At 52.8% G+C, this 24,900-nt stretch overlaps 1 protein-coding gene and 1 long non-coding RNA gene across 51 annotated transcripts in view; one reads left to right on the forward strand and one right to left on the reverse strand.

The window, feature by feature from the left end:
• Positions 1 to 18,837, reverse strand: part of LOC144286871 (rho GTPase-activating protein 27-like) — a 30,961-nt gene extending 12,124 nt beyond the window's left edge. The window contains 5 exon segments of the mRNA XM_077853940.1: positions 9,314 to 9,375; positions 9,378 to 9,996; positions 12,645 to 12,728; positions 16,023 to 16,165; positions 17,920 to 18,837. Of these exon segments, the coding sequence (XP_077710066.1) occupies positions 9,314 to 9,375; positions 9,378 to 9,996; positions 12,645 to 12,728; positions 16,023 to 16,073 (816 nt within the window). The 5' untranslated portion in view covers positions 16,074 to 16,165; positions 17,920 to 18,837.
• Positions 18,838 to 18,943: 106 nt separating this feature from the next.
• Positions 18,944 to 24,900, forward strand: part of LOC144286882 (uncharacterized) — a 131,937-nt gene continuing 125,980 nt past the window's right edge. For 6 of the 50 annotated variants that reach the window (XR_013354793.1, XR_013354801.1, XR_013354795.1 and 3 more), the window contains exons 1-2: positions 19,026 to 19,302; positions 19,445 to 20,168. This is a non-coding gene — a long non-coding RNA (uncharacterized LOC144286882). Of the gene's footprint in view, positions 19,303 to 19,444; positions 20,169 to 21,922; positions 22,097 to 23,748; positions 23,813 to 24,900 lie in introns of all 50 variants that reach the window. The other 44 variants (XR_013354803.1, XR_013354798.1, XR_013354809.1 and 41 more) reach the window with 33 other exon arrangements.

A 24,900-nucleotide genomic window follows, 5' to 3' on the forward strand; every position in this document is an offset into this window, starting at 1 on the left:
TCCTGTAAGAGATAGAGGGCTGTTTTCCTTCGTATGGCAAAACCTCCTAATAACCAATAAGTAAAAGACCAATAAGTCAATGGAAAAATGAGCACTGGCTCTGAACAGGTTGTTAACAGAAAAAGGAAAACAAACAGTCCTTAAATCTATGAGAAGATGCTCACTCTCACTGAAAAGAGAAATGCAAATTCAAGCTATCCTAAAATCATATATTTTACTATTGGATCAGCAGGAAACGACATCTTGTTGACACCTGGTTGGCAAGGCTGTGGGGGATCAGACACTCACATTTGTGTTGGTGGGAATGTAAATTGGTATAAGCCCCCAGGAAAGGGACAGCAATTTGGCAAAATTTAACAAATATCCATCGTTTATCCTTCCACCCAGCAATCCTACTTCTGGGATTTATCCTTGATTTATCTGCACGTGGGGTGAAAGATTATCTATTACAGGATTGTGCATAATAGCAAGAGATGGGAAACGATTCAAGGGCCCATCACCAGCGGACCGGTTGAAGAATTTCTGATACATCCGTACAGTGAAAACCATGTAGCTCTAAGGAAGGAGACTGATACTCTCTCTGCACAGACTCCAAGATATATTGTTAAATCAAAAAGGCAAAGAAGAAGCAAGATGCGGTGTTGTGTGTACTGCATGTTACCTTTACGGAAGAGAGACAGAAAAGCAAGTAATCAAATGTGTTTTCATACAGGTTTGTGTTTGCATAAAGAAACTCTGGCAGAATCGAGAAAGAATTAATGAAAGTGGTGACTTATGAGTTGATGGAGAGAACAGGGCACAGAAGCAGGTGTGTGTGGGGGGATTTTTATTATATACTTTTTAATATTGCTTTTATTTTTATTTTATGTTTTAAAGATTTCAGGGCAGCCCGGGTGGCTCAGCAATTTAGTGCCACCTTCAGCCCAGGGTGTGATCCTGGAGACCCAAGATCGAGTCCCACTTCGAGCTCCCTGCATGGAGTCTGCTTCTCCCTCTGCCTGTGTCTCTGCCTCTCTTTCTGTGTGTCTCTCATGAATACATAAATAAAATCTTAAAAAAAGATGTCATTTATGTATTCATGAGAGACACACACAGAGAGGAAGAGACACAGGCAGAGGGAGAAGCAGGCTTCCTTCGAGGAGCCTGATGTGGGACTGTATCCCAGGATCCCAGGATCACTACCTGAGCCAAAGGCAGGCGCTCAACCACTGAGCCACCCAGGCACCCTATTGCTTTGATTTTTAAAAACCGTGAAAGTACATTATCTAATTTTTAAAAAAATCTTGCTATTAGCAAGATAGAAGGGCTGGAAAACACAGTGACTACTGGAACAACAACAAAAGGGAAATCTTCAGGAGATTCAAGTAAGACACTAAAGAAAAAAAAAGACTACTACTTTAGAATTTAAAATATATCATTTACTACTCATTGAAGGTGAGGACAGTCCCTTTCCAGACTCAAATTTGTGGCCTGGAAGAGAAAGCAGGAGAAATATCTCAGAACTTATGTACGCAGAGGCAAGACATAGAGGGGGCAAAGCTACAAAGCTGGAGACGCCAGTCAAGAGAGCTAACGTGCAAATGAAAGAAAAAGGCAAAGACCCCAATACTCATGCAACAAAGAGATTTCTCTAAGCTGAAAAAAGACCCACGGCTATCCGGAGACTGACGGGGTTTTATGAGTTCCAGGAGGAGGAGTGTTGAGAAAAAGCATCCCTCCCTTCTGCACATCCTGGAGGGGATGTTTGATCAGGAGCCGCGGGGAAAAGCAGAAGCCACGAATGAAATGCAAGGGGTAGCAGGACAGCAGAGGAACAGGACAATCAGGAGCAACCTGATAGAAGGGGGAAAAGGAAACCCGTTAAAGATTCTGAAAAGAGTGCATTATCCCAACAAAAAAGACAGTCAGTTTGGGTTTCCAAATTCAGTGGTAGGAGATATATATATGAAATAGACGTAAAAACATGATAATGTTGAATATAGAAGGATACTGAGAGATACCAGCAAGTGCAAAAAATAAAACCCAATAAAATAGAAAGAGTGGCCCTGCTTGTAACAGCAAGATGGTGATTCAGGTTGAAACCACCCACCGGGTAAAGAGGGACACCAGGGGATGATACAAAGGCACACTCTGTGATGCCAGGACAGTCAAAATCTGTGTGCACTGCCAACAAAGTTGTAGTTAAATATAAAAAGCAAAACCTGAGATGCCTGGGTGGCTCAGTGGTTGAGCATCTGCCTTGGCTCAGGGTGTGATCCCGTGACGTGATCCTGGGGTCCTGGGATTGAGGGATTGAGTCCTCCCCGCAGGGAGCCTGCTTCTCCCTCTGCCTGTGTCTCTGCCTCTCTCTGAGTCTCTCATGAACAAATAAATAAAACCTTAAAAAAAAAAAAAAAGCAAAACCTGCTAAAAGTACAAGATCTTTACAAAGAAAATCTGAGCGAGAGATGTAATAAACCTCTATTGGAACTGGAGTAAAAGACAAAAACAAAACGAAGTCTACAAAGGAAACACAGGTTTCAATAACGTAATCGATCAGCTTGGCTTGATATATACCAGACCTTATGTCCCTTAGATGGAAAATATACGATTTTTCCACTATGAAAAACTTAGAAAAACCATTTATTTCTTCGGTCACAAAGGAATCCATAGAGAAATTTAAAAATGGAGATTTTGCAAATCTAGGAAAAATGAATACTTTCCTAGGAAAAAGGCAAAATGGCCAAAGTGAACAAGAAGGAGTGGAAAACGTGAAAAGACCAAACTACCGTTGATGAGAAAAAAAGTCTGCCCCTAACAAAGCACCAGGTAGGTCCAGAGGGTTTCAGGGAGGAGGCTGAATGGTAGGAACCTCTCGGATTCAGCTGCTGTTCCCCTTCCTTGGCCAGGAGGCAATCCTAAGTTTCTCTCTAGTGACTGGCGGGATTCTGGGGACTCTGGGGACAGCTCCTCCAGCGCACTCCCAAGGCATCCTGCAGGCACCCCTGCCACACCAGATCCTACCTGTGGGTCTGCTAGCCCATCTCTCTTCTGGGACAGAAAACTACCTGATGGCAGGGACCATGCCTTGTTTCTCAGTGGCACCTGCCATGTACTGAATCCATGACACAGTAGGTGAAAAATCGCAGTGCCATTGTCAGTGTACCGGGATGCCCCGGGGTCTGTAAAAACTCTCCCACACAGAGTAAAGCAGAATGGATGAAAAGAAGCTAAAATGCTAATAGTCATTATTATTTTAAAAAAGATTTTATTTATTTATTCATGATAGACAAAGAGAGAGAGAGAGAGGCAGAGACACAGGCAGAGGGAGAAGCAGGCTCCATGCAGGGAGCCTGACCTGGGACTTGATCCCAGGACTCCAGGATCACGCCTTAGGCGGAAGGCAGGCGCTAAAGCGCTGAGCCACCCAGGGATTCCCTCTAATAGTCATTAGAGTGAGATTGCCCATATTCGCCAAATATTTGCAATGGCGTTAAGCTATTTTTTTAAAAAAAGATTTTATTTATTTATTTGAGACAGAGAGATAGAGCACGAGTGGGGATAGGGGCAGAGGTAGAGTTCTCTATGCGGGGCTTGATCCCAGGACACTAGGATCCTGATCTGAGCCAAAGGCAGATGCTTAACCTAGGGAGCCTCCCCAGAGCCCCTCCTTAAGCTATTTTTATGGGGGGGGGGGGGATAGTAATTTACAAGTTGAGAAGATTCCAGGAGCACTCCAGTTGCGTGCAGCAGAGGCAGGAAGGCCCCCCTCTGGCACCTTTCTTGGTTCCTCTGGCTTCCTTTCCTAGGCCAAGTTGGCTCAGCCCCCAGGACAGACATGGAAGCCCTGAGAGGGACCCCTGCCCTGCTCACCCAATGCCTCACGGTGGACCTCCACTCGGAGGACCCATAGGAGCCCAGAGCCTGGGCTAGGCAGAAGGGTCCTGCAGGCTCTGCTGTGCCTAAGCAGCTGCTCTGGAAGTCCCCTCAACACCACAATCCTTCCTCAATTTGGCAAGAGAGCCTCCTGCACTTGAGCAAGGACCCCTATGTCCCTCAGACCCAGTCCCTGGCAGCACCATTTCCCTCAACGCCAATCAACCTCAACTGTCCCCTGACCTTCTAGTCTGGAACCCTGACCATGTTTGCATCAGCTGGGCCTGGCCCTCCCCACTACTGGACACAGACAGCTCCAGGAAAGGCAGAGACAACAGATTGAGTGAGAAGCCGGCCCCTGGCGCTCAGGAAGGAAGTGGGGAGGCAGGTGGACCCGTCTCAGGGGGGCTGGGGACTGAGAGGTGAATCATAAGGCTCAGGTTCAGGGGAGATCACCCAGGGGACTCCACAGAGCCATGGGGGCTGCCAGGGGCCTGGGAGGTTGCTCCTTTCTGCCCTGGGAGCTGTGGGTGGGGAGGACTACTGGTGGCCAGGAATGTGGGCTGGGTTGGGAGGGGGCTACCCAAGAAGCTGCTCTTTCATGGGTCAGGCCTTAGGCTGGGCAGTGGGGCTCTAGGGTCAGCCTGGGGCTGCAGGTGAGTCATGGGGAGGGAAAGGTCAAGCCAGGTGTGAAGAAACCAGCCGGGCCAGCCCAGGGCTGCTGTTCTCCAAGGGTGGGTGGGGGGGAGGTAAGACAGTTGCTGGGAGGAGGGCATACAGACAAGGGCGCTCACTGCCCCCCCTCCTTGGCCTCAGCTCCCCTGCTCCTCCTAGAGGGCCCCCTGGCTGGTCCCAAAGGGGGATCCAGGTGGAGGGATCCCTAAGGCCAGTTCCTTTGCCTTAATCACCGCTGCCTGGGGCGGCTCTTGGAGTCTGTCCCAAGGGGTGGGTGCCAGGCCTGGGATCCAGAGAGGAGGGTGAGGTGCCTGCCCGCCAGGCACCTGGCAGGGGAGTTTCAGCATGAGTGCAGGAAAAGACCAGGTGGAGGTCAGGGAAGGAGGAGAGAGGGTGGGAGAGCTGCCAGGGCACGACTCCGCCTTCCCCGGGCCCCATTGGGAGTTGAGGGGTCACTCACAGTTCTCAGCACAGGACAGGGAACCAGGGCCCCAGAGGCTCCTTCTAGTCCGGCTGCCTACTCAGGTGAGTAGGGCTGGGCTGGCTGCATAGGAGGCTGCTGAGGCCTCTGGCTGCACCTCTTTCCTCCCTGTGGCCAATGTCTGGGCAGCAGGGGCGGGCTCCCGTCCAAAGGGCCGACCTGGGCCTTTCCACCTCAGAGGCCCTGGGGTGGGGATGGTGACCACACCCTGAAATCCCCAAGTCAGCAGGTCCCCCTCCCCCACTCCACCGCAACCACGGGGGAGGAGTCTCAGAGGCCCCTCCTCCTCCCTTAGAGGGGGTGGGGGCAGAGTGCTCCAGAAGGTGTGCCTCTGCCCTCTCCTGGGACAGCTTCTCCCACTGCGCCCTGGGTAGCTGGGTGCTGGCTGGTGGACGAGGGCTGGGAATTCCTGCCTCCTTCCCTGTGGCCGGTGCCCACCGCTGGGGACACGCAGGGTGCTTGGAAAGTGAATACTTGTTTGCCTTCCAATTGTCCTGTCCCTGCTGAGGGGAACAGGCTGGCCAAGGCTGTGGCCACCCAGCTGAGACTGCCTTCCGAGCTGCTGCGGGGATGAACCTTTGAGTGAAAGCCCATGGGACCACGAGCCCCTTTGGGACAGGATCGTGTCAGGTGTAACATGCTTTGCGTCCCCAGGGTCCAGCACTTTGACCAGCACACAGCAGGTGCTCATTACATGTTAGTTGAGTGGAAGGTGAATGACGAGGCTATAAAATGCCACACAGTGCAGAGGCTTCTCTCCTCTGGGGTGGGTCCCTGCCTCTGCTGATTCCTCCCCCCATGCCACCCTCTCCCCTTGTCCACTGGTCGACTATCCCCAATGACCCAACCCTGATCCTATGTCACCTCCACCCTCAGATCATTGCCCCTCACCTCAGAGGAAATGGGTCCCTCCCTCTCTGCCCGGGGCACCCCACCCCCACCCTGTTGGCCTCTCTCCCTGCGTCCCATCTCCCCAACCACCTCTTCACCATCCTCAGCCTCCCACTCTTCTGGCTCCTGACCGTTCGCTTAGATTTGGGGAGCCTCCCCCCTTGACCTCCACCTGCCTCTGGCCACAAAGCATCTCTCCCTTCCCTGCCAAGCTCCTGAGTTGACTACGCTCAGCCGGTGTCCTTACCTCATCCCTCTGGCCCCTGCCTTGAGCCCTCAGTAACCCCTTGACCAGCTCCTGATAAGGTGGCTGCTGACCTCGCAGTCACCGTTTCTGATACATGTTTAATGGCCTTTATCTCACTTCTCCTTTCTTCTGGACGTTTCTCGGTGTCTGGACAGGCACTCTCCTGTTCTTCCTCCTTGTTGCCTATTCCTTCCTCTGGGGCTTCTCTTCCCTCCCTTTGTCTATTACCCGAATGTGGTGGGGCCTGACTGTCTCAGGTGTTCCCGGCCCCACGTCCACGCACTCTGCCCGCCCCCGGTCCACATGCTGCAGGCCACATGCTGCAGGCCTTCTGCTGGGCAGCAGGCCCCCTCTCCAGCTGCTGTCTGGACCTGGCGCCACCGAATAAACAGACCACTGTCTGCGGGGTGTGCGACTGGGAGACTGCGACTCATTCCGACTTCTCTCCCACCTTCCTCAGCCCGTCGGCCACTAGATTCCAGGGAATCGACTTCCCAAATCTCCTGTCATCACTGTGTGCCTGGGAGACCATGGAGGTCTGTCCTCTGCTATTCTCAAAGTCCCAGCCACGGGGGTCTTTTCTGAACCCCCTCTCTTCTCTGCTGAGAATCTTCCAGCAGCTGCAGGATTAAGTCCACATTGCTGGTGAGAGTCCATGAGGCCCTGCCTGGCCAGGCACTGCCCATTCCCCACAAGAGCCCCAGCAGTACAGGATGGGAGTGGAGCTGCAAGGCCTCAAGGGTGCCACATCTCACACCTGCACCCATGCCTCGGCACCACGGCACGCTGGGTGTCCTTCTATCCCAGATGGCCTGTGCCACGCTGGTCTGAGGCATCTGCCCTCTTGCCAGGCTCCTGACTCAGATGGTAGCTCTCCAGGGCTGGCGCTGTGCCTCATCAGATGCTTGGCAGGCAGGTGGGAGGCCAGTTCATGCTTAGTCAAGGAGTGAATGAAGGGGAAGGGTAGGTGCTGCCTCTCCTGCCTCCTCTAAGAAGGAAACAGGGAGGCTTACCTTTCAGGAAATTCCCTTCTCTAAATTCTGCCTTCGGGTCCCCTGGGTGGCTCAGCGGTTGAGCACCTGCCTTCTGCCCAGGTCATGATCCTGGAGTTCCTGGATCCAGTCCTGCATCGGGCTCCCTGCCTGGAGCCTGCTTCTCCCTCTGCCTGGGTCTCTGCCTCTCTCTCTGTCTCTCGTGAATAAATAAATAAATAAATAAATAAATAAATAATCAATCTTAAAAAAAAAGAAGGCTGCCTTCAATAACTAAGAGCAGACTGGGGATCCTTCCCAGGAGAGAACCAACTCCCCACCCCTGGAGTTTGTAGGGGACAGGGGGTCAGGGAGACCCACACATGACACTGGAATAAAGCAGGGTCACAGGGGAAACAGGAACAGAGATACCAAGCCTCTTGTTGAGATCGCACGGGGAATTAGGGCCAGAAGGGGGAGCAGGCTGAGCGTCTCGACCAATACCCAGGTCTCTCCGCGGACGCCCGGTTCCTCCCGGCGCGAGCACCACCCCGCCATCACGTGTGTCCCCACCCCCTCACTCCCCGGTAACTGCTGCTGAAGAAGGAGAAAGAGAATATGGAAAGGCCCCGGAATGCGCCTCCGACGGCCTGCCTGGGAACGGAGGGGCGCCAGGGTAAGGAGCGCTGGCATCCAGCCATCTGCCCCGGAGAAGCTGGCCACCTGGCCCCCAGGGACGCCGGGCGCAAGATCCCCCTGGCCCCCGCCCCCGTTCCTTCCGGGCGGAATCTGGGTCCGCGTCCTCACCCGCAGAATGCTGTTCCCCGCCATGGCCAGAGGGGGGCGGGCTGCTCCTTGCAGAAATCAAAGCGAAGGCGGCGCCGAAGGGGATGCTAAATGCGACCCGGGTCTGCCTCCGTGCGGCGCCTGCTACGTGCCAAGCGCTTCCACGCCTCACCTCGTCGAAGGCTCACAACGCTAATCCTTTACACAGGAGGACACTGGGGCTGGGGCAATTAAGGGATTCCTCAGCAGCTGGCAGGTCACCCAGCAGGGTCAAATTCGAGTCTCTCTAGCTTCAAATCCTGAGCTCTTTGCACTGTAACCAGACCTGGTGGTGGGAAGACCCAGGAAGTCCCCGAGCGGGACGGTGCCTCCTTCCGCGGGGCATCCCAGACTCAGTCCTGGCATGTGCCAGGCAACCACGCTGACATCAAGTACATCAAGGACAAAGAAAGAAACCAGAGACACAAGGTTGGGGGGTCATCCATTCACCCTTTCCACCCGTCTTTGGGCCAAGGGACAAACTGAGACCCTGAGAGAGGAAGTGAATCTCCCATAATTACCCAGCTGGTGGCAGATGTCAAAAAGATGTTTGTGCATCCTCCCTCCATGTCTCCACACCCCCCTTCCCCTGCCGCAAGTTCCTAAAGCTCAAGATGTCAGGGCCATGGAAAGGATTCTGGGGATGTAAGAGCGTTTTAAAACCGTGCTCTATTTTCGGTTGCCCAAATCAACACAACCGGATTCGAAACGAAACGAAAGAAAACAAAACAAAACAAACAACAACAACAACAAAAAACCCTCGCTGTAACCAGACCTCTTCCTGAAACAAAAAATTGGTGTGCGTGCGTGTGCGTGCGTGCGTGTGTGTGTTTAGAGGGGAACTGAAATGACTGAAATGTTGGAAGAAGCCAAAACGGGAAGCAGATCCCTGACTTTCACATCCATTATCTCATCTGATCCCCAAGCGTCTATGAGACAGGGGAGGCGGAGAGATCCTGCAGGCCCAGGATCCCGACGCCTCTCGGAATGGTGCCACGGCTGTCAGGCAGGTGAGGTGGCGCGCACCTGCCAGCACGGGGTGGGCGGCACACCGTACTCCAGGTCATCTGCATTTCTGCAGGAAAACGAAGTGTAATAAATAAATAAAGACCACCAACGGCTTCACCCGGGCTCAAGTCCAACTTTGCCACCAACTGAGTTACGGAAAACACTCGCGCTTCGGGGAGCTTTGGCATTTCGGAATTGCAGATGTGATTGGGAGCCTGCACCCCTCTCGTTTCGTGGTTGAGGAACGTGGGGCTCCGCGTGAGGCAGCCCGTCCAGAGCCGGCGGACGCTAAGCGGAGCGGGGCTCCTGGAGCGCGGGCGCAGCCCCCCGCCCGCCTCCTCGCTCCCGGGCGCCCCATACCTGCTGCGGGCGCTCGTCCCGCGCCGGGCCGCGCTCGTCCAGGATGGCCTCGTAGACGTTCCCGAGTCGCTGCGCGCCAGGGGGCGCGGGCACACCCAGGAGCCCGCCACGCTGCAGGCCTTGAAGCTGCCGGCGCTTCCCAGGAGGCCGGCAGGGGGCGCGACGGCGGCGCGCGCCAGGTCGTCCAGGGACCGCGAGGGCCGCACGGGCGCCGCGGGCCGCGTGTACAGGCAGGTGGGCAGGCCGGGCCCGGGGCTGCCGTGCTGGGTCGAGGCGCCGCGCCGCGCGGGGCCGCACAGGGAGCTCACGCGGCCCCGGGGCTTGGCGGCCGTGCCGTCGGGGCCCGCGGGCGCCGGCGCGCTCACGAAGCGGTAGTCGTAGGCGAGCGGTTCGGGGGCTGCGGGGCCCGGGCGGAGCGCGGGCGGCGGCGAGGAGGCGGCGGGGTCCCCGAGCGCCGGCAGCTCGCGCACGTACTGCGCCGGCAGGTAGAAGGGGCGGCCGCCGGGCTCGCGCCGGACGTGCCCCCAGTGCTCCGTGCTCCGGCGCAGCAGCCGGTAGCGCTCGTTGGGCTGGATGGCGACGCGCCGCCCGTCCTTGCCGGGGTACTCGAAGGGATGCTCCACCAGCACGTACACGTCCCCCTCGACGTCCGCCGCCATCGCCATCGCGGCCGCGGAGTCTCCCTGTGGGCACGAGGAGGAGGGGCGCGGAGGTCAGGGCCACCCAGCCGGGAGGCGCGCCGCGCTAGGGGGACAAGAGACTTGGTTGAGTCCCGAAGCCGCGTTCCTCCTGGGCCTTAGGGCCTTGGTATCTCCAAAACGGGGCACTCGTATAAAATAATCTCGAAGGTTCCCATGCCCACAGTCGCTGATGTAATTATGCCAACGCTGATTCTGTGGCATTGCTGATAAGATTTGAGCCTGCATTCAATCCCCCGGTGGGGAGGTTGTGGGTAATACTGGTCCAACTTTGCAGCCAAGGAAGCCTTGACTCAAAGAGATGGGGTTGACTGGCGGCGGTAAGTCGACACCACACTTGCCAAAAAGTTGCCTGAACCTCAGTTTCCCTGTCTGTGAAGTGGGAAAAAGAGCTCATTCCTTCCGCGCCCGCCCGCCCCCGCCCCCGCCCCGACGCCACCAGCCCTCAGGAAATCCGGGTCCACAGAGCCTCTTCCCTCCAGGATCCTGCGCCCCCGGCCCGGGCCCTCGGGGTCAGAGTTGAGGCGCGGGGCTCTAGGAGCTGCCCCGGCGCCGCTCTACCCCGGGAGTGTCCCCGCTTCGCGTAGACCAAGGGCCTTGGCATGAGGCACCAGGACTGCCAAGGCCGGGGAACCGGTTCTCTTGGTTTCTCTTTTCTTCCCCAGCGGCTCTGCGGGGAACGTGAACTCGGAGCCTGGCCTGCCCAGAGCGGCCCGCACCGCCCCCGACTGCAGATCCCACCTCCAACCTCCCGAGAGAGGCTGGAGGGCCTGCCCACCTGCCCTGTGATCTCCACGTTGCCCCAGGAGAGCAGAGCCGCCCCTAGAGAATGCACTACCCAGGCGGTGTCCTCCCCAAAGCTGTCCTGGAGTGATGGCCCCAACCCACCCCTCTGCATGCCAGCTTAGCTTGGCTCTGGGTGGGGCAGCCTTGGTCAGAGCCTAACTGTAAAGCTGCCCGGGTCTCACCATCAACAAGATGAATGAGTGACTTCTTGCGTGGCTGCTCCCTCCCGATCTTTACACTGACCACATCTCCTGCCCAACTGGGTCTCCCCGGGGGCAGCAGGTAGGAGCCCCTGTGGCTTGCTGAGGCTGAGGAACCCAAGGAACAGGGTCTGGCCGGCAGGGGTCCGGGTAGGGGCTCCTAGTGCCCCTTCCCCACTTTCTTAAGCTCTCCTCGATGGGGAAAGGGGTGCACAGTGGGCCCTGGAGGCGCAGTCAGTAAGCTGCCTGGAGCAAAGGCAACAAACCCTGGGAGGATACCCCTTCTCGTCACCTTCTCCTGGACCCCTGGCACTCGCTCACTTTGGCAGGGCAGGTCTCTGCGGGCCCATGGTGAAGGGCTAGATAGACCTTCCAGCCAGCAAACGATGCAGGTTAGGCCCCCATCTCGTTGGGCGGGGCTTCTGAGGGCTGGGTCGGGAAACCTCGGGGAGCAGGAGCTGCCAAGGGGAGCAAAGAGGCAGAGGGAGGCTCCGGAGGGCTGCCCCCAATTCTGGGAGGGGCGAGGAGGAGCCTGAAGGAGTGTCTGGGCCAGTGGAGACATTGGGAGCCGGCCCAGGGCAAGAGAAGGCAGGAGGGAGGGGCTGCAGCTGGCAGGGCTGCGACTGAAGGTGTGGTGTGCTGCCTGCTGGCAAGCAGAGCCCAAGGTGGGTAGACTCCCACCCTGCGCCCTCCACCAACGCCCCCCCCCCCCCGCGGGATTTGTTGGCCTCCAGCCTCTGTGTCCCCTGGGTGCGCTGCTCCAGGGCTGCTCCACCCCGGATCGTCGTCTCCAGGCGTCCCCTTACGGGTGAGGCCATTTGCACCCTGAATCACCAACTGCCAACCGCGAGCCCTCTCCAGCCCGATTGCTGGCACTACTCGCTTCGGGCCCACCTCCGCCCTCCCCAGGCCCTTTCCCCACACAGCTTGGCCGGGCCTGGAAAGACTCAGGGCGGGGGTCCCAAGGCAGGGATGCCCACCAGAGCGGGGGTCTCGGGCTGGGTGGGGAGGGGACCCGGACTCGGCTCCTTCCCCAACTCGGGGGAGCGCGGAGGTTCCCTGAAACTCCAGGACTGATCCGTCCCCAGGAGCTGCTTTGGGTCCACTGGCCTGGGGACGAGAGCCACAGCGGCGCCAACGCCTGGGTTTAACTTTTTGAGCAACTGCTAAACCTTCCCATAATGGCTGTACCATTTGACATTCCTGCCAGCAGTGTGCCAGGGTTCTAATTTAATTTTTTCTACAACATCACCACTTACTATTATGTCATTTTGATTTGAGGCATCCCAGAGAGTGTGGAGATGTCTCTTGTGATTTTGAATGCATTTGTCTAATGTCTAGTGATGTCAGGCATCTTTTCATGTACTTATGGGTCATACCTATCTCTGCTTTGGAGAAATCTTTGCTCTTTAGGTTCTTTAGGTAGCCTATGTTGAATCACCACCATTTTTTTTGTAAATTCCCATTTTATCACCAAAAAGATGTTCTAGAAAGGGCAGGATATCCTCAGAGCCTGCTCCTGCTATAGCTTTCTCAGCCTAAGGCCTCACTTTCCGGACAATACTCATTCATTTCAAAGTGAGAAAAATCAATGAAATGGCTGTCCTGGGCATTCTTCCCCACCGTTGAGCCTCCCTTGCTGCCTACCGGGATGGCAGCCCGGGGGTCCATTCTCCAGCACTGAGAGCATTTCCACTCACACAGCAGCTCCCTCGGAGAATCACATGACACCTGCAGAGACAGATGGTGGCCAGATGAGCAAGTTCCAGCTCACCACCCCGAGCCAATTCTTCCCTCTACCCGGAGCAGGTAGCAGCAGGTCAGCCCATCTTCCTCAAACTGCAGTGCAAGGGCCTTTGAATACAAAAGTAAAATCTAAGAGTGGATTTGAAGGAAGGAAATGAGGAAGGAAAACAAATCTGAGGACTTGGTACACTCCAAGCAATCACGGAAAGGGCTGTGGACTCCACACCAAATGGCTGCACCAAAGGTAGGCATGAAAGGCTGATTCAGACACAGAGCTAAGGATGCAAGGGGGATACTGCAGCAGAAGGTGCTGAGAGCCCACAAGGACCAGGAAGCAGGGGCTCACAATTTATACTCGGGGCCTGGGCCCTGCAACTGCCCCCTCTGACTCCTGTCCCAGTCTAGTGTCTGCCAGCTCAGACAGCGACAGGGACAACTGAAACAGCTTCTGAAGGTGGGCGGGGAGGGGGGGGCTCTCTTGCTACACATCTGCCTCTCCTTTAGGCACAAGGGTCTAGGCTTGAGCAGCACAGCGACATGTCTAAAGGGAAAAATATGGGTCTGACTCTCAATTTGCCAGTGACCAGCACTAGGCATGCTGGGCCACCGATAACATCAGACCTCTCAAATGCAGATATAAATGCGGAAGATGCCTAGCACAGGGCCTGAGGATACCAAGGAGAAATGCCATCTACAACCCTAGTGTACGTGGCCATCCCAACCTGCAGGCAAAAGAATGCCAGTGCCTGAAAGAGTAGGTGCAAATAATTGGAAGTAGATCCCTCAGGGTAAATTCCTCAGGGCTCCAGCTTCCTGGGGTGGGGGTGGGGGTCTTTGAGGTGGGGGAGACTTTAACCTGAGCCTGAGGAGGCTGCTGGCTGGCCTGGCTCCTCCCCAGCCACTTGGATTGACCAGGATGGGGCAGGCACCTTCCCTTCTACATAGATCACTAATGACCCCACAGCTGAGCATGAGGGGGCACAGAAAGATAAGTCATTGCTATCTCAAAAACTCATGGCCCAAATAAGTTAATAAAACCAAGGCATGGTTAATGGATTTTGTACTCTTTACATATATTGCTTCTTGCATTCCTCCTAATCACCCTAGGAGAGCTGTTTTATTATCTTGATCTAACAGATAAGAAACAGAAGCAGACTCAGGTCAAGGAACTTCCCAAGGTGCCAGGGCTGATAAGTAGCAGGTTCCAGCACCTCCCACCAGGGCAACATCAATCCTTCTGGAAGAGATGAGTGTGAGCTGGGGTAAGGGGTGGGTGGGACGAAGCAGAGGGGTCTGGAAGGAGGGCTTTTCAGTTGGGGGCCCAGGTGAAGGGGTGCAAGGGAATACCAAGGTCAGTTTGGTGGCAAAGATTTACAGAACAGTGGAGCAGATAGAACAGCAGAGTGGCCCTAAATGATGTTAGATGCTCTGACTCAAGCCCTGGCCTTTGGAGCTGGCCAAGGACCCAGAGCCAAACTTCCTAAGGAAGGACACACAGACGGAGGAGGTGTGTGTGAAGGATGGCCCCCACAGAATTAGCTCTGGCCAGCACATGACAGACCACCAGCAACCTACCCTCCTCCCCAGCCACATCCCCTGTCTGACTGCCTCTCTCTTCACCATATTCCTGGCTCCTATTCACCTGGAGTCCTATCCTCCTCTGCAGACCAGCTCCATGCTCTGGGCACCACGGCGATGGGAAAAGAGGATGGGCTGCAGTCTGAGTCCCTCCTGAAACTGTGTCTGATCCTAGAGGCAGGGTTCCTTCAATGCTACCCCGTGCAGCCCCGCATCAAATCAGGTTCTCGGGCTCCAAGACCCTGGCATCCAATCCCTTTCAGCAATTTCAGAAGGCTAGGGCCTCCCTTCAGGCCTGTCCTTCTAGACAGAGACTCAAGTTCCAAAGATGCCATTCCCTCAGCCAGCCTTATGACTTGGACCTCAACATACTGAATAGTAGGTCCATTAAGGGCTCATTAATTAATTAACCAAAAATAATAGAGTATTCATTGGAGGGATGGAGGCTTATTAGTGAGTGCATGCTCTGGCCAAGACAGGGTCTGCTAAACAAACAGAGTCAATTGATGATGAGAGGTCAGAGCAGGACTGGATAGGAGACAACTGCAGCCTAAAACAAAGTGTCAGAAAAGTCACAAAATGACAACAGCACAGAGAAATCCAGGAGGCCAGCCACTTGACAATTCACAAAATAGGACTGAGACTTTGGGGTCAGGCAAAAGTTAAGGGTGTACCTTTCTTTGCAGGTAGCCAAAGCACCCTACCTAGACCTGTCCCACAATGCCTCAGGGAGGCAGGAAACTGGCTCAGAGGCAGGAACGTGACAATCTATGACGTGAGATCTCTGGGCTTTGGGTCTCCTGACTGCTAGATCAGCATTCCAGCAGGCTCTTGGGTGGCCTAGACCCCCAATCTACCATCCTATGAGACTAGCACCACTTCCTATCCTCAGAATAATCTTCACTAACACCAAGAACCAAACCAAAGAGGGGGTGTCTCTTCAGGAGACCAGAGCTTCAAACATACCTGGTGCCACCCTAAGTCTACCTCTGCCCCTCAGTACGGATTTGCCGTGGCATGGGATCTCATTCTCTGATATTTTTTAATTCTTAAAACAATCCTGTGAGAGGAGGATGATTATCCCACATTTCACAGAGGAGAGAACTGAGGCTCAGTACAAACAGGCCTCAGGTAAGGGACAGAATTCTCTGATTTCCTCATTCCAGGTCCTGTGCCTTTTACCAGATCAAACTGTCTCAGGTCCTTGGTTCAAAGAGTTGCAGGCAAATTTATTACTCATAGACCCTTTAGAGGCACTCAGAAGCTCCATTTTATCAAAGAAAGCCTAAAACCAACAAGAAACAATCTTGCCCATCAGATCTGTAGCGTACCAAAGGAGCAGTCCCAACACACTCAGGTGCCACATCTCTAACAGGAGGTTTTATAAATGGAAACTGGCACTGGGACCCCAACTTTCCCAGAAAGGACCACGGAACTTGCTTCTAGATTAGTGGAGCTTGCTTCCAAGAACTGCCCTGTTCCCAGGCCAGCCCTGTGGACACTCCCAAAGTCCCCCTGGAGCACAGGTCCTTTCCGTGGTGGCTAGGCTTAAGAGCTGTCCTTTCTTAAATGTTCCAACATGAAGTTAGGAAGGAAGTATTCTGCATGATTTTGTTACATAACTTATATAAACATCCAATTTCACTTCCTCCAGAGACTAAGGAAGAATGAAAAGAGGAGAAGGGCTCAGATGAGACTTACTTTAAAAGAAGAAAGGGATGACCTGGCTTCACCGCTTTTGAAACACTCCATTCATCAGTAAACAGCAACCTCCTCTTCTCGGAGACTTCCCCGCCATCCGTGACAGCCTAGTCTCTAAGGCCTGAATCTGATCCTGCACCTGGCTGTGCAGAACAACAGGCTGGTGTTTAAGCCCTCCAGCTGCTTTACCAGGTGATGAGTCAGGGTTTTCAGTTGGAAATGAATGACAAAGTTATCATCTGATTCAGAAAGGCAGCTGATCCTTAGACGTGTGAGTGCTGAGTGAGTAAACAGTACCTCCTTCTACCTGAAGAGAGCTGGGGTTCTGGACAGGAGTCCTGTGAGGGGTGGGATGGGTGTGTGTGTGTATGGGGCCAAAGGCAACTAGGCCTTTGAGGCAACTGAATATCAGCTGGAGGGCAAGAAACTTGTAGCTCATGATTCCCAGTCTAAAGGCTAGTGGGTGAGGCCAGAAATGTGAAGTCTATGAACACTGGGTATCTTTCTTTCCTCCTTCCCTCCTCCTATTCAACAACACCGACATCTCCCATATTCTTCTTCTCCTTCTCCTTCTTCTTCAATATCTCTTTATTTGAGAGAGAGCGAGAGCGAGCACACTCACATGAACGGGAGGAGAGGCAGAGGGAGAGGCAGAGAGAGAATCTTAAGCAGGGTCCATGGCCAGCACAGAGCCCAATGCAGAGCTCAATCTCATGACCCATGATATCAAGATCTGAGCCAAAACCAAGAGTCAAACACTCAACTGACTGAGCCACCCAGGTTCCCCACATCTCCCCCATATTCTTGTTCCACATCCCTTAGGATTCTAGTAAGGACTAAACTCTGAATGAATGAAAGCAGAAACTTTGCCTGACTCATTCAGCATTGCATTTCTAGTGCCTAGAAGAGTGCATGGCACACAGTGGTGCTCAAAATATACTTGATGAATGAACAGATGAATAAAATAAAAAGGCTCAGGGCAGGGTATCTCCATTTCAGACACTAAGAAGTGGAGGTATACAACTTTTCAATGGTAGGGTCACTGTGGAACCCCTGCCATTACACCAACCTGCCAACTGGCTGAAGACCCTTTCAGATATATCACGCCTCCACGAAGGGATACCGAAGGTAGACAGGCATTCAATTTTCAAAGAAGTGAGACTATAAATGGCAAGCAAAGACAATGGGTCCTCTTTGGGGCCCTTTACAATTACTGTCAAACAGCCAATCTCTTGGGGCCTGGTCACCAGAACTTAGAGGGGATGTGAATCCAAAAAGCCCAGGAAATTATAAATGTTAACAAATGGGCCTGGGTGCCTCAAGAATGTCTAGCTACTCTGGGGGAACTTGGCTCTCTCAGTTCAAGGGCAATCAAAATGGTCAAAACTTAACGATCCAGCACCTACAAAAAGAGGAAGCAATTCAAAAGCCTCCAAACCCACCTAGCCATCAGCTTCCCCAGGATCCACTCACCTACACTCTTCACAACATGTAACATCACGTCTAGTACTGTGTTCCCTGTGTTCAGTACTGGGACTAACCTGCAATCAGCTCTGGCTGGGAGGAGCTCCGGGTGAGGGTCGTCTCTAAATGCCAGGAAAACCTTCATGGGCATGGGTCTGTGACCACAGCCAACCCCACATAGTGCAACCCCCTGGGTTTCTACAGATTACAGTCCAAAAGGCAGTGATAAGCTTCCAGTGTCCCAGGCTGAATGAGTAGCCATCCCTCACCTTCCAGGTATTTGGATGATAAGGTACCATTGCAGCAGCCAACACAAGTAACATAATATGAATGCTAGAAACACAATCCTTGAGGACAGGTGCAGGAGAGCAGACATTCAGGAAAACCTCTTGAACCACGGGACATAGATCTCTACTCCTCCACACTTACTTACCATCTGAGGCCCTGTACCAATGGAGCTACTCAGTAACTACCCGGCTCTGAAAAAGCACCTGGATTGGCTGTTGGGGGGCAGCAGGTGGGGCTGGCAAGAGACTGCACTAAGTTTTCAGATCAGATGGGGACCGCATTAAGGGAAGAATGGGCACAGAGCTGAGAGGAAGAGATGGGGGCATGGAGGCCTCATTTTAAGAAGATTGGGTTGGGGTGGTAGGAACTGGGGCGGCAAGAGTCGGGGGCAGTTTAGCAAAGATGAAGTGTTCTCAGGATGGCTGCAGGTGGAAAGAAAGCATGTGGTGGGCTGGGAAGTGAGGGCTTGAGTCGGTGTGGACAAGAAGATGCATCGAAGACTTGGGATAGGGCAGAGATCAGAGCTATCAAGAAGGGGGTGAGCTCAACAGGGCATCCGCTTGGATGGCAGGCATTGAATAAGGGTGGGTGGAGGTGGGTGTTAGGGCTGAGCAGACCTTCCGGGACTGGGATAAGAAAGCTGGGTCAGAAAAGGGGAAAGCCATAGCGGTGGGGCTCAGGGGAGGTTGGCGTGGAGCACCGGGATTGCCACAGGGGTTGAGGGGTGAGGATGTGATGCCTCAGAGGGCGGAGGAGGGATGTGTCTGCGCTCGGGGTTGGAACTGGACTCCCAGGGGGTCAAGAGTGTGGCTGCATTGACGCGACGCCAGGGGCGAGGGGGTGGGGGTACGTGCTGGGCTCGGGTCCCCGTCGGGAGAAGATGGAGGGGGCGGTCAGCAGGGGCTGTGCGGGCTGAAGGCTCGGCTCCGAGGGGGTAGGGCGCGGGCTTACAACGGGGAAGGCAAAGGGTTCTGAAGCAGGACAGCGCAAAGGCGACCAGGGGTCGGGACCACGGAACGCGCCCGCCGCCCGTTCGCATCTCGACCCCGCCCCCCTCCCCCCTCCTCCCCCTGACCCCGGACTCACCAGAGCGAGCGGGGAGGGGGCGGGGTCGCTCCTGGCCGCTGCAGCCTCTCAGCCTCCGACCCGACGCTCCGGCCTCTCCGCCACCGACGCCCGGAAACTGCGCTCGAGGCGCCTGACGCCAACCCGGCGGTTGGGCGCTCGGCCCCGCCCCCGGCCCGCGGAGCCAATGGCGGGGCGGGAGGAGCCGCGGGGCGGGGCCAACGTTCCCGAAGCCGAGTTCCCCAACGGCCAGCGGGTGAGCGGTCTGGGAGGCTTGGACTCCACTAAGGGGAGAGGGAGATCCGCCTGCAGAGGTGAGGCCACTAAGCGAGGTCACCGACCTAAGAGGAGCTTGGCCCAAGGCCCGCCTCTAGCAGTGTCTGCGTCAGACTAGATCCCGGCTTCTGGGTCCGTGATCTCGCCTGGCCGCAGCGCCATGCGTGTAACGTTGGCCTCCTGAGGGGTAGGTTCCCACTGGTAAAATCAGACCAGTGACGTCTACGCTATTTTTGCCTCCCTGAGGGCATGGGCGCTGGTGGTGCTTGCAGCCCGGGGGCTCTGAGGGAAAAAAGTATACGTGTTTTGACCCTATCTTGTACCAACAGGGCGTCTTTAGCTCACCGCTCCCTCCTCCTCGGGACTTTCTCAGGTACCTGCCCATCAGCCCCTGAGGCACAAACCTGGAGGATCTGGTTCTTCTCATCTAGCCAGGTACTTGTGTGTCTGCTTTCCTCGGTAGAGTTGACATTTCTTTTGCAGGTGGACTCAGAACAAAAGGTCCAAAGTGTGTGAGAGGGGGGATGTCTGCTTTGGTCACTTCTCACCTGCAGGCTTTGGTCCAGCGGGGAGCGTAGGCCTGAGTGTGGGGACAGTGCCCAGAGGCAGAGGTACTACTAACTGCATGTCCAGGGGGACTTTGGGAGTATTTATAGGGCTGGCCTGGGAACAGGGCACCTCTTGGAAGCAAGCTCCACTGACCTGGGCCAGGGGTTCTGTGACCGTTTCTGGGAAGGTTCGGGTTCAGTGCCCGTTGCCGTTTATAAAAAAAAATGGCTGGTGGAGATGTGGCACCTGAGTGTGTGGGGGCTGCTTCTCTGGTAATAATCTCTCCGGGAGTGAGAACCACTTCTCGGTTTCAGACTAGATGAGGCTGAGTGCATTCAGTATGGGTAATAGTTGAGGACGGGGAGCCTCGGTGTCCATCGGAAGATGAATGGAAAGAAGAGGTGGTTCATGTATACAACGGAATATTCCTCAGCCATTAGAAACGACAAATACCCACCATTTGCTTCGACGTGGATGGAACTGGAGGGTATTATGCTGAGTGAAGTAAGTCAATCAGAGAAGGAAAGGGAGGTGGGCGGGGGGTGGGGGTGACTGGGTGACGGGCACTGAGGGGGGCACTTGATGGGAGGAGCACTGGGTGTTATTCTGTATGTTGGCAAATTGAACTCCAATAAAAAATAAAAATAAAATAAAATAAAATAAAAAAATAGTTGACGTGTGGGTAGCCCGGTTGGCTCAGCGGTTTAGCGCCACCTTCAGCCCAGGGCCAGATCCTGGAGACCCGTGAATGAGTCCCCATCAGGCTCCCTGCATGGAGCTTGTTTCTCCCTCTGCCCGTGTCTCTCATGAATAAATAAATAAAATATTTAAAAAAATAGTTGAGGAGGAAGTTAGGAATAAAGAGATAGAGGCAAAGTATTTTCTGGGTGTTGAACAAGGTGGAAAGTAAGGGATTTACTAGGGAAATCCCATTTCCTAGGCAAAAGGATAGTGTTTCTGGTAATAATTAGCACATTCAATACCATCAGTGTCTTGACTCAAGCATGCCCTCCCCCAAATGGAGCAAACAAGCAATATTCCTCAGTTCTTCCAGTTTTAGTATGTGTGCTGCCGAAGTGAGCACTATTCCTCAGTTCTTCCAATGAATTTTTGCACAGCCACTGTCTGCAAAAGCTGTGGGAACCCCACATAGTAATCTTTTGTCTGGTTTTTCAGGAGCCCAGCCCTTGTCTCTTGGTCTTCTCTTACTTCTCCGGCCTCTCAGCCCCACTGCTTGTCTTCCTCTCTTCATCTTGCTCTGGTGCACATTTTTACCATTCATGGGCCATGAGTCCACGAGGTAGTTTCCAGCCAGAAAAAAAAATTCACACTGCTCTATCATTTGAACAGTAATAAAGTCACATGCAAAGAGAAGAGAGCTTGAAGGTTATCCTGGAAGAGGCAGCTTTTATCTGAGTCTTGCAGGTGGATAGAGGAAGGGGCATTGCAGGTGAAGAGACTGGCAGAGAAGTGGCTGGTGGGTAGGAGTGCAGGCTGAGCTCAGGGGAGGTCCCCAAGAGTGGAGAGGAAGTTGGACTTAAGAACAGAGTAAGGGGATGGGGCTAGGATGGGAGGGGAGATAAAGACAGATTGGATGAGGGGGGAAAGGAAGGATGCAGACACAGCTGGAGGCCTGTGCAGGAAGGGCTCAAACACTAGCAAACTCAGCTCACAGGCCACTGGTCTGTCAGCTTAGATTTCAAGAACTCCACAGACTTATTTAAAAAGCCAGGTAGGAGAACTGCAGGTATCTGAATTCCCTGCAGACAGGTCCAAGGTGTAGATTCCCGAACCCCATCCCTTCCCTGGAGAGTCACTCTGGGATGGGGTCCAAGAATTTAGGCCTAACCACCTCTGCTGTCCTCTGCCCTCAGCACCAGCGGATCCAAAGCATAAGAAAATATAAGAACCTTTGTCTTATTTTAGGAGCTGAGGGGTAAGGGATTATTAACATTTGGGCAAAAGAGAAGCTTCTATTGTTTGCTAGATAGGAATTGTGATTGGTCCTTGTCAACCACTGGGAAGGTAGGTTGCCATTGTTATCTTCAATAGCACAGATAAGAAAACAGGCTTCAGAGAGAGGCTAAGTAACTTGGGGTCCCAGGGCCTCAGAACTAATAAATAAATGGTAGAGGGAGGACTGTCACCCAACTCTAATTCTAATTAGAGAGTTAGCATAGTTCAGTGGCAGAGCAAGTGGGCTTGGTAGGCGGTAATGCTTAGGTTTGAACACCAGCTCTACCCCATACTGTTTACAGGACCTTCCCTACACTAGTGTGGGCGTTCAGGACAACCAAGCAATGTGAAGCTATGGTTTTCACAGGCCCCTTGAGATATAGCCCTGAAGATTGGCAATTAGAAAACAGAAGTAAAGGCACAACACACTATGGCCTCCTAGCCTCAGGCAGAGGGGCCAGAGGGTGTGACTTCAGGTAAGTTCCCAAAACTATCTGAGCCTCAGTTCCTCATCTGTAAATTGGGGAAAATATCAGTTGACCTGAGGATTAAGATAATATCCTTAGGAGAGTTTCTGGCCTGCTGGAAGCACTTGAAGATGACTAGCTATAGGGCACCTGGGTGGCTCAGTTGGTTAAGCCTCTGCCTTGGGCTCATGTCATGATCCCAGGGTTCTGGGGTCCAGCCCACAACAGGCTCCCTACTGAGTGGGGAGTCTGTTGCCCCTCCCCTGTGCCCCCACCCTCGCTCGTGCCCTCACTTGCTCTCTCAAATGGATAAATATTTTTTTTTAATGATTTTGTTTGTTCATGAGACACACACACACACACACACACACACACACACACACACACACACACAGATGCAGAGAGACACAGGTAGAGGGAGAAGCAGTCTCCATGCAGGGAGCCTGATTTGGGACTCGATCCCGGGACTCCAGGATCACGCCCTGGGCTGAAGGCGGCGCTAAATCGCTGAGCCAACTGGGCAGTCCTGGATGAATAAAATCTTAAATAAAAAAAGAAAGACTAGCTATATTATTATTATAGTTTGGGCTAATTCTCACCTTCCCAATCCAGTCAGATCTGTTTTTAACTGCTTTCTGAACACTGGAGTGGGAGCTTTTTTTTTTCTTCCATTTTTTGAGAGCCTTTCTTATTTGAACCCCAGATATATCCTTACTTGGCAGCTGACTAAAGTCATCAAACAAGGACTAATGCAACCATTTCTCTCAAAAGTGGAATAGCTAATGTTCCCCCTGGATTCTGTTGTAGGAAGTTGGTTCTTCCCACTCTTTTAAAATATGGCAATTAGAATTAGGTGCCCTATAGCTAGTCATCTTCACTGCCCTAAAATATATTTTCCACCCACATGCCCATGTCTGGAATTCAGTGGTGATGGTGGCATTCTTTAGGATTTATCCTGGCTCTCTTTTTAATTATTAATTTGTCAATTATACCTCAATAAAGCTGGACAAAAATAATGAATTTTTAAAATTCCCCAATAGTTATTATTATTATATATAGTTTACAGTTCAAATAGTATGACATCAAATGGTGAGGAAACATAATGACCCACAGCAGTTTCTTCCCCTTGACCATCCCCACCTTCCCTCCTGAGCCAGCTCTCTGGGCATGCTTACTTCTAGCTGAATCTTCTGGTGCTTATCTCCCCACCTATCTTGGTAATTCTAGCTTTGGATTTATCCATTTTAGACACTGTCTGTGGACTTCCTATTATCACAGGCAAGGAGTTAGTTCTTTAACACCCCTGTCCGTTCTTGGGGTTTAGTTATGCCACTCTTTCCTGATAATTGATAGTGTTTACAGAATTGTGATTATGTAACTATTGTTCGCCTCCAAGATACAGCTCCAAGCAACCCAAAAAGATGACTTTTGAGGATGGGCTTTCTCTACTTTGGTGTAGAGTTAGAATGATGAATGACCATGTTTGCAGTCTTGGAGTCTGCGTCCTTCAGAGCCTGAAGCCAAAGGAAAGCACAGTTGAGGGATAGATGGGGAGAAGATGACTTGTTTGAACCCTAGATGCAGGCAGCTTTAAGTACTTAGGCTTCCTGGTTATATAAGCTAATTCACTGTATGACATTTTTGGTTCAAACATATTTTAGTTGGATTTCTTTCACTTGGAGCGTACAGAGCAGTGACTGATACATATGGTCTTCATAAATTTGGGTAAGTTATACAAAACGTATATGTATGTATATATTTACGTATGTATATGTGTATATGTATATGTATATGTATGTGTATGTGTATGTGTATATGTATATGTATATGTATATGTATCCTGACCAGCACAGCTCACGACACTAGGTTCCCTCTCCCTCTGCTTTTATCAGCCAGAGCCTGAGGTAGCTTGACATTGAATAGTACCATTTAGGGACTGGAGGAAGCAACTTACCATGAGTCACTGCCCTAAAATATATTTTCCACCCACATGCCCATGTCTGGAATTCAGTGGTGATGGTGGCATTCTTTAGGATTTATCCTGGCTCTCTTCAAGTGGTTCTCCTTTGCAGTGAGAAGTCTGCAGGGAAAGGCAGCATTAAGGTAGAGCATCTTGGGCCAGGTCTGCTTTTGCCCTGAGATCTAGCAAAACAGATGATGAGGGGGCCAGGGACCTTGTGGAGCCATGGGAGCTCTGATGGTCAATTTCACTGTTCTTCAAATTGTCCCAAGTCCACGCAGATCCCCCACTAGAGTCGTGCCTTTTGACAGCCTCCCTCTGAAGATATTTCAGGCAATCAGAATCTTTCCAGTTTCAAAAGACCTATAGAGAAAGAAATTTCACTACCCTGTTGTTTAAGATCCATTCATTCATTTATTTATTTATGTATTTTGAGAGAGAATGTCAGGGGAGGGGTAGAGGGACAGAGAAAATCCTCAAGGAAACTCCCCACTCAGTGCAGAGCTCCACACAGGCTGATCCCAGGCCCTGAGATCATGACCTAAGGTAAGATCGCTCAACCAACTGAGCCACCCAGGCTCCCCTCACTACCCTGTTTTGATGTTTAACTTGTAGAAGCCCTTACTTCTGGAGGTCCCTGTAGGAGGCAGTGGATACAGTTTTTGGTGTAGACAGGATCTAGGTACAAATTCCTGCTCCTAATGGCACAGTCCCTATGCAGGCTATGGGGCAAACTCATAGTACTATGTGTTGACCTTTAGGAGGTCAGTCTGTATTTCATAAGGAAATCATATGTGGAGAATGAAGAAATGGTCTAAAATTCATCCAGTAAGATCCCTGAGGCATCACGTGG

The sequence above is a fragment of the Canis aureus genome, chromosome 16, assembly GCF_053574225.1.
Source record: "Canis aureus isolate CA01 chromosome 16, VMU_Caureus_v.1.0, whole genome shotgun sequence".
Lineage (NCBI taxonomy): Eukaryota > Metazoa > Chordata > Mammalia > Carnivora > Canidae > Canis > Canis aureus.